This window comes from Parus major, chromosome 1 (assembly GCF_001522545.3).
Source record: "Parus major isolate Abel chromosome 1, Parus_major1.1, whole genome shotgun sequence".
In the NCBI taxonomy this organism is placed as follows: Eukaryota; Metazoa; Chordata; class Aves; order Passeriformes; family Paridae; genus Parus; species Parus major.
The window spans coordinates 96,910,016-96,927,349 of record NC_031768.1 but is presented as its reverse complement, the minus strand read 5'-3'; the positions used below and the strand labels follow the sequence as shown (position 1 = coordinate 96,927,349).

Genomic DNA, 17,334 nt, shown 5'->3' with positions numbered 1-17,334 from the left:
GAAATTTAGAGAAAAGTTTAAAAGACACAGGAAGTTTCCAACAGAAATTAAAAGGCCAAGAAAATTCAGCACAGTCCAGACACAATGTCTGGACTAAAAAATAACAGCTCTACCTTTTTTTGTTAAAAAAGAATATTTGTATAACTTGGATGTAAAGTGCAGATTGGTGAAAATAATCATTTAATAAAAAGAACTGCTTCCAAAAAATATTTGTTTTCCAGGCAGTTCTACACACTGCTGTATTGACACTGTCTTAAGACTCCTAGAGATAAATTACTCCAGTTGTGCAGGTCTCAAATGAGAATTTGTTGCAGTTAGCTCTACTAGCACCTAAGTCCTCACATGTACTTCCACTGAATGTCAAACACATGAACATAAGGTCAATGCACTGGACCTATATGTCTTGAACTAGAACTTGCAGAACAATCTACTGCAAGCGAGATGTGACTCATCATCATATCACATAGCTCAGGATCTGATTTACTGACACAAATGGCCAAGTCCTTTAACTGCTGAGCTTCTGCCAGAGAGGTAAAATATGGGCTGACAGAGGGTTTAGCAGTTTGTAAGGTGCCTCATGGTCTTCTGATGGGAATCATCATAAAACTGACCCCAAAGTGTTCATGTTGTTCTGGCAGGCTCGTATAGAAGAGCTGGAAGAGGAGCTGGAAGCAGAAAGAGCTGCTCGAGCCAAGGTGGAAAAGCAGAGATCAGATTTGGCCCGAGAGCTGGAGGAACTGAGTGAGCGTCTTGAGGAGGCTGGGGGAGCCACAGCTGCCCAGCTGGAGATGAACAAGAAACGCGAGGCAGAGTTCCTGAAGCTGCGGCGGGACCTGGAGGAGGCCACGCTGCACTACGAGGCCACGGCCGCCACGCTGAGGAAGAAACACGCGGACAGTGTGGCCGAGATGGGGGAGCAGCTGGACAACCTGCAGAGGGTCAAGCAGAAACTGGAGAAGGAGAAAAGCGAGCTGAAGATGGAAGTGGATGATCTCTCATCCAACATGGAGCAGATGGTCAAGGGAAAAGTAAGGGTCCTGAGGCTTTCCAAAGCCCTGAAAAGTCATGGGTAGCAAAGGCTAGTCTGAAGGTTTCCCAGGCCACCTGGTATGGCTGAAGTGTTTTAGAAGGTGGTGTCTTGCACCATGTCTCCCTTACCCAGCAGGTGATACAACCCTTCTTCCCTAGAGATGGGACAGTAATTAAGATGGCCTGTCTGAAACACACAGTGCATCCTCAGTCCCAAGCATGTTGTTTATTCATGTATCTCAGGGCACAAAAACATGTCAAGTAAATTGGGCTTCTCCAGGCTGGTGACAACTGGAGAGATGCCATCCAAGTCAGGATATCTCTCACCCTAAGCAGTCTCCTTTCAGATCCTACCCTTGGTTCACAGTTTTGATCCATGTTATCACAGAGTGCAAAGCAAAGGCTTGCATGATCACGCTGTATATTTTCACTTCCTACAGCTGAATTCTGGATTTTGTTTCCTGAGTAGATAATCTCAGTAGCTTTCAGAGCACTTGAAATAGATTTATTTCAGTGCAAGAGAGGAAAAGAAATGTCAGTATTCTCAGAGTTAGAAAGCTGTCATCAAACCCAATTTATGATAAATGGCAATTAAAGCAGAATCAGTAGAGCAATTTTCATTGGAGGTGATTTTCCCATCTAGCAATTATGAGGCGGCTATGCCTGAACTTCATAGGCACGTGATTGCTGCTGAAGTTCTTGCAGAGACTTTTTACACTGGTGCTTACATTCAGAATACAGCTCAGGAAAACAAATGGGGAAAGTGGTCTGATGGGGAATCCCGTGGCCTGGGATCACAGATGTGGGGCTGCTCTTTCCTGCTCTACTACTGTGATATTTGTGTCTTTGCTATCTGCCATTCCTCTGAAAGAAAAACACACAGAAAAAAGGACACATTTTGAAGGCTACAGCTTCCAAATGTTTGCCTGGAGGCTACAACTCTCTTTGTTTTTCTCCTGATTCCCACTAGGCCAATGCAGAGAAGCTTTGTCGCACTTATGAGGACCATCTGAATGAGACAAAAACAAAACTGGAGGAAATGACTCGCCTCATGAACGACCTCACTACTCAGAAGACTAAACTCCAGAGTGAGAACGGTATGTGCGTGTTCAGCCCAGCTAGACTGTTTCCCAGGAATTTATCAGGGGCATTTCTACACTGCTTCAGTGAGATGTGTTCTGCCATGGCATCTGCTCTGAAGGTGGCAGGGTTGGGATTGCTGAATGGAGCAGTAGCTTCGTGTCTTTTGGCATTTCTATCTTCAACAGTCTTATAACCTTGGTGGGGAAACCTTGCCTTGGACTGGCTTTTGAAACAAACCTTTACCCACATTTATCAGCATACAGTGATAATATCTCATCAGCCAAAATGGATGTGCCAGCTCAGAACCCAGGATGTGCCAGGCTGCCTAGGTACCTATTGTTTCAGGAACAAGGGTATATGCATCTAGAAATCCTAGAGGGAAAAAGGAGTTGGGCCTGTGTGAATTCCATCTTCCTCAGCTTGACCTTGAGCATTGCTCCCTCAAAGATGTTCACATATCCTCTAACTTCTTGATACCTTTCTGGCCAAATCAGTATTACTTAATTTCTGCATCCTAATCAGATATCACTGTTCTGTGTATTTTCAAAGAGATATTTTTCATTTCCTGTTAGTTGTAACTTCTGTGTCTCCTGTAAGACTGTGGTTTTCACCCTGCAGTGACACACTTCCCAGTGAAGTTTTCCTTATGTATGCATCTGTTCTGTATGTTGGTTGTTGTGAGGTCCTCAGGTTGCTTTGCAGCCCTCTGAAAAGAAGTAAAACCAGCTACAACTGCCCATGAAAGTAAGCCTCAATCTAGTCTGATCCACAAACTGAAGTAAAATTAATAATTCAAGCTATTGGCAATACAAAAAATCCCCTACTGACCAAACAAGAAAACTTAAATCACTAAACCCACTGAAAAAAAGAAAAAAAAATCTGCAAAAAACTATCCTGGTGGAGTATCTGATGGTTACAACTTTGGAAGAAGCTTCACAACAGGTCAATTACAATCACTGTGAGTTCTTTTCCTCAGCAGAATTGGACAGGTGGGACTATGATTTTTTGACTGAAACTTTGTCATTTCATCAATTTGCTCCTTTTTTTGTTGTTGTTTATTTGTCAAATCTTGTGGCAGGTGAGTTTACTAGACAACTCGAAGAGAAGGAGTCACTGATAAGTCAGCTGTCCCGGGGAAAAACATCCTTTACACAACAGATTGAAGAACTTAAGAGACAGCTAGAAGAGGAAACTAAGGTAATGCTTTAACTGTGTCCTATTCCATGCAATGGAAATTGTGGACTAGATAAAAGCTGAAATGAGACATAGGAGTGACAATGATTCCTAATTGTACTGATGTAAGTTCCTGCCCCTGACTGAGGCAAGTCACAAGAGTGACTTGAGAGTTTGGGAAAATCATTGACATACATAAATGCTAAATAAAACTTACCCAGTAGGACAGCCAAAATCTCAGATCTTACATCTTAAAAGCTTGGGTTATTTCTCTATTTCTCCAAAGTTGTTAAATTATCCTCAGTCTTGATAGCTTCTTCCCCTTGTCACCGGTTAGGGATGACTGCAAACAATTTTCGCCTCACTTGACCTGAACTGTCAAAGCCAGAGGCAAAAAAGAAGAAAGAAGCTGAAGCCTCCATTTCAGTTTCTAGGGGCTATTTTGGTTTTGCTGTAGGTGACCTTGCAATGTTGTGACCTTTCCATTCCCACAGTCCAAGAATGCCCTGGCACATGCCCTGCAAGCGGCCAGGCATGACTGTGATCTGTTGCGGGAGCAGTATGAGGAGGAGCAGGAAGCCAAGGCAGAGCTGCAGCGGGCTCTCTCCAAGGGAAATGCAGAAGTGGCACAGTGGAGAACGAAGTATGAGACTGATGCCATTCAGAGAACTGAGGAGCTGGAAGATGCCAAGTGAGTTACATGGGCTTCAGCGTGCCCTTGACTGGCAGGACTGTGCCCACCAGGTCTTGCTTTGTGCTAAGGAAATAGGGTTGGAAACTTTCCTGGTTGGAAAGTCCCTCCCACTCAAAACTCAGGGCTGTAATTTGGGCCTGTTCTTCATATTGCTTGGGGGGGGTCAATGTTTCTCTTGAGGCTTTGTCTCTGGAGTAGTAGCTGTGGATACTGGAGTTTATTAGAGAACTAACAAAATTATATTATGTTATTAACAAAGTTATGTCACACTCTTTTACTTTGCCCAGGCCCAGTACTATATTTCCTTGGTCTTGGCTTCCCTTTCCCACTGGGAGATGATGGCTGCCCTGGGAAAGTAGGGCAGAAAGTCATGTTGGCTCACACTGTACAGCTGCTCCCAGTCTCTGAACATCTCCAATTTCTGCCTCTGCACATCTCCTATCTGCAGGATCTCACAACATTTTCAGCATATTTTCTTCATCTAGTATCTCCACAATCCTCTTTCTAGGCTGTCCTTTCTTTCCAGCACCTCTTCTTGCCAGGACTCCCTGTTTTCCCAGTCTAAATAGTTTATGAACAAAATCCCACTGCATGACAGCCTCCTAACTGTTGGGTATCTCATATCTCTTGATTGGAAGAAAATGACACTGTCATTTAGAGGAGGTCTTATAAAAAATTTACAACCAGCCATACTGATTACAGCTTGTAAATAGCTAGCTGGTGCCTGAGAGTTCAGAAGTTCAATTTCAAATATTCAGACACACACAAAATGTTTTGCCACGTACTAGTATTCATAATTTAAGCTGTTTTTTTCCATCATAGCCCCTTCTGTCTAGAGGCTCAGTCCCTCTCTGTTCCTTTTCCCCTTGCCCCATCCTCATCCTCACCCCCTCCTCATTTTCCCTTTCAGAACTGATTTACTGAGTTATTGCTTTGGGGTCAGTTTTTCTGGGTAACACGGCAGCAGTGACACTTGGTCATTTCACTGTGTCTTCCCTCCTGGCAGGAAGAAGCTTGCTGCTCGCCTGCAAGAAGCTGAGGAAGCAATTGAGGCAGCCAATGCCAAATGCTCTTCTCTGGAAAAAACAAAGCACAGGCTGCAGAATGAGCTGGAAGACATGATGATTGACCTGGAGAAGGCCAACTCAGCAGCTGCCTCGCTGGACAAGAAACAGCGTGGTTTTGACAAGATCATCAATGACTGGAAGCAGAAGTATGAGGAGTCACAGGCAGAGCTGGAGGCTTCCCAGAAGGAGGCCCGTGGCCTCAGCACTGAGCTCTTCAAGCTGAAGAATGCCTATGAGGAGACCCTGGACCACCTGGAGACTTTGAAAAGGGAAAACAAGAACCTCCAAGGTAGGCTTCATTCAGGTCCTGCAGCCAGTGCAAGAGCCTCATCAGCAGATGGCTGGAGGGATGCAGGTGCCCTGCAGCATCTGTGGGGAAAGGTATTTATCTCATCCTGAGATGAGCTTTCCAATGTCATTTGAGACACTGCCAGTGAATGTTTTGAACATGGAGACTGGTATGGCCAGAGCAGAGAAGGCTTCCCTTTGCTCCTCGTCAATGAAACTCAGTGGCAGAGGAGGCAGTCTCCAGGGAGGAACAAGAAAGATGATAGAGATGCAGTAGATGAAGCCTAAACAGCAGAGCATGGTGTTCTAGCCTGCAGATCACAGACAAAAACTAAATCACTATAGCTGCTTCAAAAACCATTCACAAGAAAAGCTGTACCTTCAAGTTGTTCAGGTAAAAAATCTCACTGTAAGTGAAAGGAAGGCAGGGCTCTCATACAGAAGAGCCCTTGAGGTAGTAGTTTGAGGCATGGGTCCTCTATTCACACTCCATGAATTGCAGGATGTTCCAAACTCTCTGTTTGCTAAATCCATCTATCCTCTTTTGTTTCAGAGGAGATTTCTGATCTGACCAATCAGATTAGTGAAGGAAACAAGAGCCTCCATGAAATAGAAAAAATCAAGAAGCAGGTTGAGCAAGAGAAGTCAGAAGTTCAGCTGGCTCTGGAAGAAGCAGAGGTGAGGAAAGAAAGCTCCAGGGAAAAGGAAGAGGGTGTCTTTATCAGGATTTTCCATCCCTTTCATCTTCTTGGGAAAACAGCCAATGTGTTGATTTCTAGCATGCGCAAACTCTCTGCACCCAGCTCCTCCAGCCTTGCTAGCCAGTGTCTTCAAGACTGACTAGGACTTTTGAAGATGTCAGCCCTATGATCATCAGTGGAGGCCTTTTGCAAGGAGGTGCCTTGCAGCCTTTGGGTTTTTGTTAGAATCGTGGAATCATCTAGGTTGGAAGAGATCTTTGAGATCATCCAGTCCAACCATCCACCTCACACTACCCCTGAAACCCCTAAACCACTAAACCACATTGCCCAGCACCAGAGCCACTTGTTCCTTAATGCCTCAAGGTATGTGGACTACGCCACCTCCTTGCACAGCCTATTCCAAGGCCCAAACAGTGGAACACAGTGACCTTTTTTTTTCTTTAATATCAAATCTGCATCTCCCCTGTCTCAGCTTTATGTCATTTCCTCTAGTCCTCTTGCTGTAGGCAGAAGAGACCAACTCCCACCTCACTACAACCTCCTTCCAGGGAGTTGTAGAGAGTGATGAGGTGCCCCCTGAATCTTCTCTTGTGACTAAAAAACCCAAGTCCCTCAACTGTTCTTTCTAAGACACATTTTCTAGACCCTGCACTAGCCTTGTTTCCCTCCTCTGCTTGATTGGTTTGGTGTTTGTATTGCTTTTCATTTTCAGGAAGCTCAGAAATCTTCTGCCCACTGCCTCAAAATTCAGTCCTTGATCACTTTGATGTAGAACATTTCAGTCTTTCAGAAAACAGAAATGTTGAAAATTGTGGTCTTACACTCTTTTATCAGATATTTCTACCATCTAGTTTCCAGCAGCAAATTCACCATTTCCTTTTTATGAGAATGAGAAAACAAGCCTCCTGATGACTATCTCTTTTATAAGGTCTCAGATATTGTGTTGGATACTGCAGCCTGCTTTAGAAAATGCAGCAGTCTCAGAAGACAAATGAAAATAGTCCTGTAGGAATTTGCTAAAGACATTTGGCCTCACTGCTTTAATTTCTACAGTGCCAAGTAGGCACATACCCAAGAGGGTTGCCTCATCCCAATCTCCATAAACAAACCACTACAGAACAAGCTAACTGGAAATCCTTGTTATTCACTTCAAGGGCTCAGCAGACAGATTTTATCAGAAGTGAGGTGCATTACAAGGCTAAGAAGGGGTGTGCATGGTGCTGGCAGAAGCATCCCAGCAAATAGCAAGGGATTTTTAGTGAAGGCTGTGTTTATTTTGAAATGCATCTAAATAATATCTGCTAAACCAAAGGTCACCCAGTGACAGGAATCTGTTAATAACTTCAATGCTGTGCCATTTCTTTTGTCTGTTCTAGGATGCTTTATATATTGCAGGAATTTCACAGCCAGACAAATGGGTATCATAATCAGAGCAGAGGAAAGAGCATGTTTTCCTTCCACAGCTCTGAGACACTGAGAATGATTATGTACCCTGTCAAAAAACTTCCCTTGCTAGGAAGAATACATTAGTCCTTCAGGGATCTAAGGGGCACAGTTCACTTTCCTGGACTGTGTAGGATGGCTTTTTAAAACTCAGTGGTAGTAGGAACTAACAAAAGTAAAGTGATTATGTATCTTACTCTAAATGTGAAAGAAATGGGTTAATGCAGATTTTCTCCCTTTCTTGTGAATTTTGGCCTCTGGCAGTCACTGCTGATGACAAAGATTTTCCATGTGCCGTTCCTATGAATTCCTCCTATTAATGCTGTTCCTGTTGTGGCTCCTGGTCATGATGCATGTAGTTAACTGACCTGCTGCATGCTGGCTGGAGATCAGCAGGGATTTAGTACAGCTTTGTTTTCTCAATCCTCATTCTGTTTCCTCATTGGTGGAAGCATAGCTAAGCTTGTGCAGTTCCACCCTTCAGAGAATACCTCCCAAAATATGATGTTCAGTTCTGTGCTTTTGCTCCTGTTCAGTGAGAGCAGCAGGGGGACAGAATGACACTGAGCCTGGCTTATGCAAGACCTGAAAGTCAGAGGCCTTGTTATTTCTTTATGGGCTGTTGTCTGCTTAGTTTTTCACTTCTATATATGAGAAAAATGTAGAAATAAAGACATAGGCACAAATCACCCCTGTTTCACAGACTTCATATTAATTGGAAAGAAAAGACAGAGAGTTTTTGCATTTTGTCATACAGAGGTGATGTCTGTTATTTCTTTCCTTGAAGTCATCTTGCCTAATAAGATTATGTAATTGGGAAGTTTCTAACACTTTGTGATTTGGAGAGATTTTTGTGAGTGGGATGGATGTGTGGACCCCTTCACACTCCCAACAACAATCTTGTTTTAGCTTATCCCTGTCCCTTACAAGCCTGTGAATTTCTGGAGGGTGTCTGTACAGAGGTGTGGAGCAGGGAACATCTGTTGTCAAAACCATGCAGGCAGGGCTGAAGGTGTTGGTGTGTTGTTTGGGTGTTTTTTGTGAGCTGTTGACTATTTGAAAATTTGTCCTCTGAGGAGCTTGCTGCTTGGTTTTCCAGCTGTCAGGTTGCATTAGAAGGCAAGTAAATGCGTTGTAAATGTAAGCTGCTTGTGTCCTTGCCTAGAGAGAGAGACGGAAGGAGGAAACAGGAAGAGAAGTGTGAAGGGATCATGTTTGTGCAGCTGTTTGTAGTTTGGGGAAAAAAATCAATTCCTGGTTTGCAAGCTCTTGGTGTTTTCTATTTCAGGGAGCTTTGGAGCATGAAGAAAGTAAGACACTTCGTTTTCAGCTTGAACTTTCTCAGGTTAAAGCAGAGTTTGAAAGGAAGCTGACAGAAAAGGAGGAAGAAATGGACAATATAAGGTACTGTGCAGGAGGTAGCATGCTTCTTAAGCGAAAAGTCTGAAAAGCCTGGAACTATTCTCAGGACCCAAGCCAGTTAAATGCAGCGCAGGTAGTTAAGCCAGCATAGGCAGGTACTGTCTGTACCAGAAACCGAGCCAGCTCTGACTATTTACCACATTTCCCTTGCTCAGTTCAAATATTCCTGTCAGATCAGTCTCTGACAGTGTACAATTAAACCCATCATGCATAACAAACTGCAGCTGTAAAAAAACTCTCTGGCATAATCAATTCACAGCAGACCAGGGCCACTAACTCTGTATGTTGACAGTATGGAGGCAAGTAGGTCTAGAGAGCTGCCATCTCCTAATCCTGTGTGGGATGGTTGCCTCCCAAGTGGCCCCCCAGCAAAATCAGCAGTACTTGTCTCAGTGGTGCTCAAACCTATGTTATCTGAAGGCATTTAGTTAATTTATGCAATTACAGCTACACTGAGTGTGGGAGGATGTGAGGAGCTTGCTGTTATGTGTACACCATTTGGGTAAGCAGTGAGAATTGCAGACGTGCAGAAAGTGTGAATGGAACAGGAGAGGAACTCACAGGTAAGATGGATAAATAGGGAAAAAATGGAAAGCAATTTGGTGAGAGGAGGATGGTGTCTTTTGTCTCTCCCCTGCCAGCCAGCAGAAAAGCAAGTCTGAAGAGTTATACCCTTAAGAGGAAGTCATGTTAGCCTATGTGCCTGTGTACTTATTCAAAAAACTTTGGCCTTGAATTAGTCAGTGTTGTAATGTTATTAATTTGAGAATCATGACATTAATTCCAAGACCCACCCTGGCCAGCATACCCAGAGGGATTGATATTTTAACTTCTTCAAAACTAAGAATATTTTGGCCTTTTCACCTTCTGGTGTCCTGAGATGTCTGGATTGTAGAGATCTCAGGACAAGCTGTGCTAATCACTGCTTTCTGTTTCTGCTTCACAATGAGTGCTCAGCAGACTCTCTGTGCTGTTTTCTGGGAGTCTAGGGCACAGTTCAGTATCTTGCTGAAGCAATAAAGCCCTCAGGTTTTTTCTTGTTGACTTAGTGATTTCCCAGAACTCCTACACTTTCAGCTGAAATTGGCCAGCAGTGAAATAAATGTTTCCATGTGTGTCATATTCTGGGCTTTGAGTTACTTTTTGGTTGTAAGAGAGCAAAACTTTCATTGTAGGACTTCTCTGTTACAGAATCAAGAAAATTGTTTGGTTGTTTGTAGCTGTTTTTTTCTTTAAATTGACATTAAGCTGCCTTTCCCAGAGGGACAGGCTGTCAACTGGGTGGGTTTAATCACTTCTAAATTTAGATGTCCGTAACACAGATTTGTATTGATGAATCATTCCGTTTATAATTAGCACAAGAAAAGTTTTTTCAACATCTATTTTAAGACTTAATGAATTGTAGCTTACACATGCCATTTACTATAAAGAGCACCTAGAGCTTAGAACGTAGCAACCTACCTTCAATTTGATAAATCCCCTCCACTAATGCCTCCAGCAAAAGGCTGAGATGTAAATCATTCCAGGATATTCTTCAGTAAATATTTTATTTAGTGACTGTTAGGCTGGAGATGCTTCTTGTCGGGTTCAAATCCATACTTGCTTGTGTTTACAAGAGCTTTGAGAGCACTCCTTGCTCCAGTACTGCCAAAGGAAACACAGAAGAAGGTTGCTAGAGGTGCTTACAGATCAGGAGTTAGCTGGGGGTGTGAAGTACACCAGCCAGTTCAGTGAGGCACTGGAAACTGTGTGCTACGTATGTGTGCTACCTATGTCAGCCAGAAATACACTATTTCTGGAAGGGAGACACTTCTGCTGCAAGTACTTCTATGTCTCTGCACAGAGAGGAAAATCATTCCATCCATCTTTCATGTCCTTCCCAGGAGAAACCAGCAACGTGCCATAGACTCACTGCAGTCCACCCTGGACTCTGAAGCCCGCAGCAGAAATGAGGCCATCCGGCTTAAGAAGAAGATGGAAGGGGACCTCAATGAGATGGAAATCCAGCTCAGCCACGCTAACAGGCATGCTGCAGAAGCAACCAAGTCAGCACGTGGTTTGCAGACACAAATAAAGGTACTGGTGCCCCCCAAGAACCCAGTGGTACTTGCAGGCTGGGTTTTCTTAGCACAGGCCAAACCAGCAGTGGTGATGGTAAGAGGGAAGCTACTCCCAACAATGTAAAGGGAGAGCCTTGGTGATCATGTCTGGTGTAAGAGAACACTGAAATGTGGATTTCTTCTCAGACTTACATACAAGCTGGATGAGATCCAGTCATAAAACCCTTGCTGGCTGCAGCCTCTTGCAGGGGCAGCAAGCTACAGCATGAGGAACTGAAAACCTGTGATTTTCTTTTGAGCTTGCAAGGCTTTTAAAAGAAGTGAAGAGCAAGTGGATTGTCTGGAGTACAGGGAGTGTGTGTATATTCAGCTTTGTTGTTTGCGTCAACATTTGTAATAGCTTAAAAAAAAAAAGAAGTGTTTCTTGCCAAGGCACCTCTTCTGTTGTCTCTTCTCCCAGACCCACCAGCTCTGAGAGATTTGAGCACACAGATTTGTTTTCCTCCATTGCACCACATACCACAAAAGCTATTCAGCTTACAGTTTGGAAATAAAAGTATAATAAAAGGCATCGAAATTCTTGAGATTGGTCCCAGGTAGCTGCTGCATCTGGATTTCTGTGATATAAGGACAGAGGCTTGAAATGGAGTTGTGCTGCTTTATTTTAGGAGCTTCAGGTGCAGCTGGATGATGCAGGACACGTGAATGAAGATCTGAAGGAACAGTTGGCGGTCTCTGACAGAAGGAACAATCTTCTCCAGTCAGAGCTGGATGAGCTGAGGGCTTTGCTGGACCAGACTGAACGGGCAAGAAAGCTGGCAGAGCACGAACTGCTGGAAGCCACTGAACGTGTGAACCTGCTTCACAGTCAGGTTGGCTTTTTCTGTGCCCTCTCCCTCACTGGTTAACCTGAGCCCTCTCTGTTGATCACTGACACTGTTGGTCCATGGCCATCACAAGTCAGACACACCCTGGCATCCCTCCAGGGGGAAAATGGGACAGAGGAGTTACTCTGGAGATGTTCCAGCTGACTCCAAGTTAGCTGGGACTGATGATTCATCCAACTGCTTTAAACAGCTTCCAGAAAAAACACCGATGGAAAATAAAAAGAATGAATTTGATTTCTTTCATTCTTCCCTGCTGTAAAATCAGTTTCCTGCTTTAGTTAAGCCATGTCCTTGACAGTGAGGCATTTCTCTGGAGAACAATGCAGGCACTGCTTTTGTGGTGTTAGTCAGCAGTGAAAGCCACAAGGCTGGGCTCTCACGATAAGGAGATGATGCAGGACCACAGGACCCACCTGCAGCAAAGTGCTCTCTGTGCCTGCAGGTCTCCATTGAGATCAGCCTTGGGGTGTTGTCCAGGTGGACACCATTTCTAGGGTGCCATGGAGGGGCCTGTCCTGACTTGGCAGCATTTTTACTAAAACCCAAACCTCCTCTTCACCAAATAATAATCACAAAGAAATGAAAATGTGCTACAGGTTGGCAATGTTTTGCAGTATTTTCTACAGTCCATTGGTAATGTCATTTTAACCACTTCACTGGCTAATTAAGGATCATTAATTTACCAAAATGAACAGCTTCATTTATTCTATTTTGGCCTACTTCTTATTACTTCATCTGAATCAAAATCTGAATATTTACAGCTTTGAGAGTATTTTTAATATTTCTTCAGTCTGAAGCTATCTATGCTAGTCAAAGCCCTTACCACATACCTGGGTCTCCATTCCCAAATATTGCTCTGAATAATCCAGAAACAGCAAAAATCAGGAAGCCATGGTGTGTTATGGTATTTAGAGGAATTGTCTCTAATCATCACTTTTCCTCCTTTTCCACTATTAATTTGGGGAAAACCTAATAAAAGAACACAAGCCTGATCAATCAAAAGAAGAAGCTGGAGGGTGACATTTCCCAGATGCAGAATGAAGTGGAAGAATCACTCCAGGAGTGCCGGAATGCAGAAGAAAAAGCCAAGAAAGCAATCACAGATGTAAGTAGGCTGGCTCCTTGTTCACTTCTTTTCATACCACAGCATCTAAGGACACTGTAGTGTAGCAAATGTCACAGTGAATGTTACTTGTAGGTACTGTAAATGAGAACCCTAGTGGTATAGGACAGGTTTAAAAAAATAAGAAAAAAGGAGAGGTGGAATCTGAAATAAAAGCATTAGAACAGAGAGGGGGTAAAAAAGGCCTCCAAGGTTTTTCTGTCCTTCTATTTTCTCTGTCTGGGTGAGATATGTACACAAAAGCAATTCTGTGGACCTTTGGCTACAGTGAATTATCCAGATAATGGATAGTTCAGGACTGATCTTCCACCATTTATTCTGAAACATAATCCAAAATCATATGAGACTTCCTGTAAAATGTGTCTGTTTTTCAGGCAGCAATGATGGCTGAGGAGCTCAAAAAGGAGCAGGATACTAGTGCTCATTTAGAGAGAATGAAGAAGAACATGGAGCAAACCATTAAAGACCTCCAGAAAAGACTGGATGAAGCAGAACAAATAGCTCTGAAAGGTGGCAAGAAGCAGATCCAAAAACTGGAATCCAGGGTAAGTTTGTGATCCAACTTCAGACCACTGCCTTCTGCTTACAGAATTGGCACCAGATTGGTAGCCCAGTGCTGCCTGATAAGTTCACAGAAGCCAAGAAGGGGTAGTACGGACACTTTCCTCTGTTTCAAAAATGCAGGTGAGCAGTTCTTGGAGACATGCTTCCCCTTCAGTATCCAGCTACTGACCAGCAGATGAATAAAGCCCTTGATTAAAAAAGAATTAAAAGCCCCAGCACCTAAAATCAGCAAAAGCCTCTCCCAATGTTTCCTTTGTTAAACATTTTTGGCCTTTGCACATGTCTGCGCCTATGACTGATGGTGCAGCTGGAATACTTCTGTGAAAAAAGAATAGAAAGGTGACATTTTGATCTCTTCCTGAAATTTGACTCTATGGAGATACCTAGCAAGTCAGTGTTTCTTGAACTGTGAACCAAATTATCTGCTGCTTTACATATATGCACCATAACAGTGTTCCTTTTTTGCAGGTTCGTGAGCTGGAGAATGAACTTGAGACTGAACTCCGTCGCAATTCGGATGCCCAAAAGGGAGCCCGCAAGTTTGAGAGACGCATAAAGGAGCTGACTTACCAGGTATGCAGTAACCACCAGGTCACTTGCAACAAATGTCATCAACAGCCTCAGTTATGGATGAAGAGTGGCTTCAGTCAGAGCTTTCTGATTGCAGGAAGCTTTAGGCACAGGAGGAACATCTCCCCAGGGCTTCCATCACAGAATGCTTTGGGTTGGAAAGGACCTTGGAGATCATCTCATTCCAACACCCCTGCCATGGGCAGGGACACCTTCCACTAGACCAGGCTGCTCAGAGCCCCATCCAACCTGGCCTTGAACACTTCCAGGGATAGAGCATCCACAGCTTCTCTGGGCAATCTGTGCCAGTGATCATCATCCTCTTGCCTGATTTGCTGTAACTAATGTTAGAAAGCCTCTGTTGCTGGGATTTGGACAGTTTTAGCACAGTATTAATATGGAACAGGCTCCAATGACTATTTACAATGCAGGGGAAGAAAGAGCCCAGCTCTCTCTCTCTCAGCTGTGCTGCTGTTGCTAAAAGGAGCCAGAAGGACTCAGGTGACTCTAATGCCCTGCTCAGTGTAGGGTTGCTGAGTCCCAGGGCTCTGTTTTTGAGCAGCAGGGTCTAGTCTTGAACCTCCTGCAGGTTTGCTAACAGCTGCTCATGCTGCTTGCCCTTCAAAAAAGGCCTGCAGCATGGAGCACTTATCCTTTTGCTTTGAACAGCATTAAGGAGATAAATCCATCCATCTGCCTTAGGAGATTATTTAGCCTCCTACCTGTTGTTTTACTTTGAATTTTGTATGTAGAAGCTGAAGGTTGGTTTATTTGAATACAGTGTCCCGGCAGAATTAGCTGGTCCCTTTGCTTATGGAGTGTGACAGCTTAAAACCAGGCTTTTTTTACCAGGAATGCCTGCAAATCAAACTTCAAATTATGCAAATTACACAGTTCTAGGCTCAGCCGTATCTGCTTCAATATATAATGACACACTTTATAATGACAAGCATGCTCCTCACCCCTGAGCAAGGAACTCTGCCTGTATCTGCACACCTCTGAAAGTGTGTGCACATATATATCTTTATATACATTTATATTTACACATCTATACATGAGAAGGGTACTCTCAGTCTTCACCCTCCACACATCTTCAGTGATGACATAGAAATTTTTCTCATGTGTACACAGGACATGGCTAACTTGTGCCTTGAGCTATAAGTTTCTAAAATATGTATGGCATCCATAATTATTGGATTGTGGGAGATGCTTTAAGCCTTTTTACTCTATCAACTCAATTAATGGTTTTGATACAGTCAGAAGAAGATAAGAAGAATCTTGCCAGGATGCAGGATCTGATTGACAAGCTACAATTAAAAGTGAAGAGTTACAAGCACCAAGCAGAGGAAGCTGTAAGTAACGATTTGGGCCTTTTTACCTTTGAGAGATGCATTGTTCTAAACCCACAATGTTTTATACATAGAAACTTCTAGTACAAATACACATTTTGTGTCCATAAATATTTCTTTTCATATCTGCGTAAGCCCTGCTTATAAAACTGTATTTATATTATATATAAATTAAAATATATAGCATATGAGTTGACTATATTTAAGAAAAAGTACTCCATTTTATCCTAAGACTGCAGTACAATTTGCAAGAGAAGGGGAGGAAAGGAAAGAATAGGAAGGAGTTTTTTTCCTCCTAGCCTCTCAGAAGACATGTTGAGAGCCTCTCAGTTCACTTAACGTGGAAAATACCGTTAGAAATATCAGCTCTGTAAAACAACAACAATCTCAGCTCTGCAGGAGGCAAGTGGTGCCCATACAGCTGTTACCTACTCATGCTGAGCACTTGCCATCCCACTTGAAATTAAAAGCTTTGTTTCATGTGGACAGGAGGAAATCAGCTACATTCTTTTTTCTCACCAGGAAGCTCAAGCCAATCTGTACCTCTCGAAGTACAGAAAACAGCAACATGATCTGGATGATGCTGAAGAAAGGGCTGAAATAGCTGAATCTCAAGTTAATAAGCTGAGGAGCAAGTCAAGAGATATTGGAATGAAAAAGGTATGGTCATACGGCATGGGGTAGATGTGTTTAACACACAGTAGTGGATGTTCTGTATCTGTTACATCTCAGAGTAGTGTAGACTAGGATAAATTCTTGGGTTTCTACATTTTTTTTTGTTTCACTCTGCCCTTGATTTTACTGGTCAGATGCTATTTGCTAACACTGATTGCAACTCTGGAAATGTAGCAGAGTGTTGCACTGCCAAAAGATGAGCTCAGTGGTACATGCAGAGGTGGCAGCTCCACAAGAAGGGTTTTGTGGCAGTGACGGCAGAAGCTGCCAGGAAACACATTTAGGTGGAGACTGCTGTCCCAAAAATCATGACATCTCCTGTGGGGAGAGAAGGACACTTTAGAGATCACTTTGATCCTGTAGTATTAGAAATACCTTGTCTACTGCTACCAGTACCCATTTCCTGGATACTCTGGGGACTGTCATTCAGAGCACCACCATCTATTGAAAAAGGGTTGTAGAAGTCCTCTGCCTTCAAAAGGATCTATACAATCTAGAATGAGGACAGGATACCTGCATTGTTAGCTGGAATAAGATGGCAAATGTTGGCTAGATTGCTGCTAGTCTGTTTCAGATACAAACTAGTAATATCAGGGAACAAGAAGTATTAGGGAAGCTTTGGTCACTTATTTGTGAACTTACACTGAAACCCCTCCACACTTCTATTTTTAACAGTTGAATACTATCTCAATTGCATTTCAGGTTCATGAAGAGGAATAAAAAAGTCCAAGCTGACAGATATGAGAAAATACTTGACATAATCAGGCACAACTGAAAGCAGATGTATGAAAAAATAAGCACTTACAGAAATAAACATCAAGTGAAAATCCAAATAGACCTTACAGCATATTTCATTCATTTATTTGTGTTTCTATTTTGCCAAGCCTCAGGGATCAATAGAAGATTACATCTCACCAACAGCCAACTTCATTATGTTGGAAAAAATCCTAATTGGCAGATCCCTGACAAAATCAAAACTAAGGGCAAATCCAGTCATGCTTCACAGCCTCACGTATTTCATATGCAGATTGTTATAGCAGCTGTCCTGGTTTATGAACAGTAGTTCTTAGTTCACTCTCTCAAACCACACTGCCACTCTCCTGCTCTCCCTCCCTTCTGCCTTCCCACTCCTGGAATGGAGTTGGGAGTTGAAAGCACAAAAGGTGAAAGATCACAGCCTAAGAACAATTTCCTGGAACCAGCAAT

At 43.1% G+C, this 17,334-nt stretch overlaps 1 protein-coding gene across 1 annotated transcript in view; it reads left to right on the top strand.

The window, feature by feature from the left end:
* MYH15 (myosin heavy chain 15) overlaps window positions 1–16,963 on the top strand; it is a 42,571-nt gene extending 25,608 nt beyond the window's left edge. Inside the window, exons 28-42 of the mRNA XM_019005986.1 lie at window positions 639–1,028; window positions 2,000–2,126; window positions 3,191–3,309; window positions 3,780–3,976; window positions 4,986–5,335; window positions 5,888–6,012; window positions 8,767–8,882; window positions 10,784–10,976; window positions 11,629–11,832; window positions 12,827–12,952; window positions 13,345–13,515; window positions 14,003–14,107; window positions 15,361–15,456; window positions 15,976–16,113; window positions 16,831–16,963. Of these exons, the coding sequence (XP_018861531.1) occupies window positions 639–1,028; window positions 2,000–2,126; window positions 3,191–3,309; window positions 3,780–3,976; window positions 4,986–5,335; window positions 5,888–6,012; window positions 8,767–8,882; window positions 10,784–10,976; window positions 11,629–11,832; window positions 12,827–12,952; window positions 13,345–13,515; window positions 14,003–14,107; window positions 15,361–15,456; window positions 15,976–16,113; window positions 16,831–16,848 (2,475 nt within the window). The 3' untranslated portion in view covers window positions 16,849–16,963. The remainder of the gene's footprint in view (window positions 1–638; window positions 1,029–1,999; window positions 2,127–3,190; window positions 3,310–3,779; window positions 3,977–4,985; window positions 5,336–5,887; window positions 6,013–8,766; window positions 8,883–10,783; window positions 10,977–11,628; window positions 11,833–12,826; window positions 12,953–13,344; window positions 13,516–14,002; window positions 14,108–15,360; window positions 15,457–15,975; window positions 16,114–16,830) is intronic.
* Window positions 16,964–17,334: the final 371 nt, after the last annotated feature.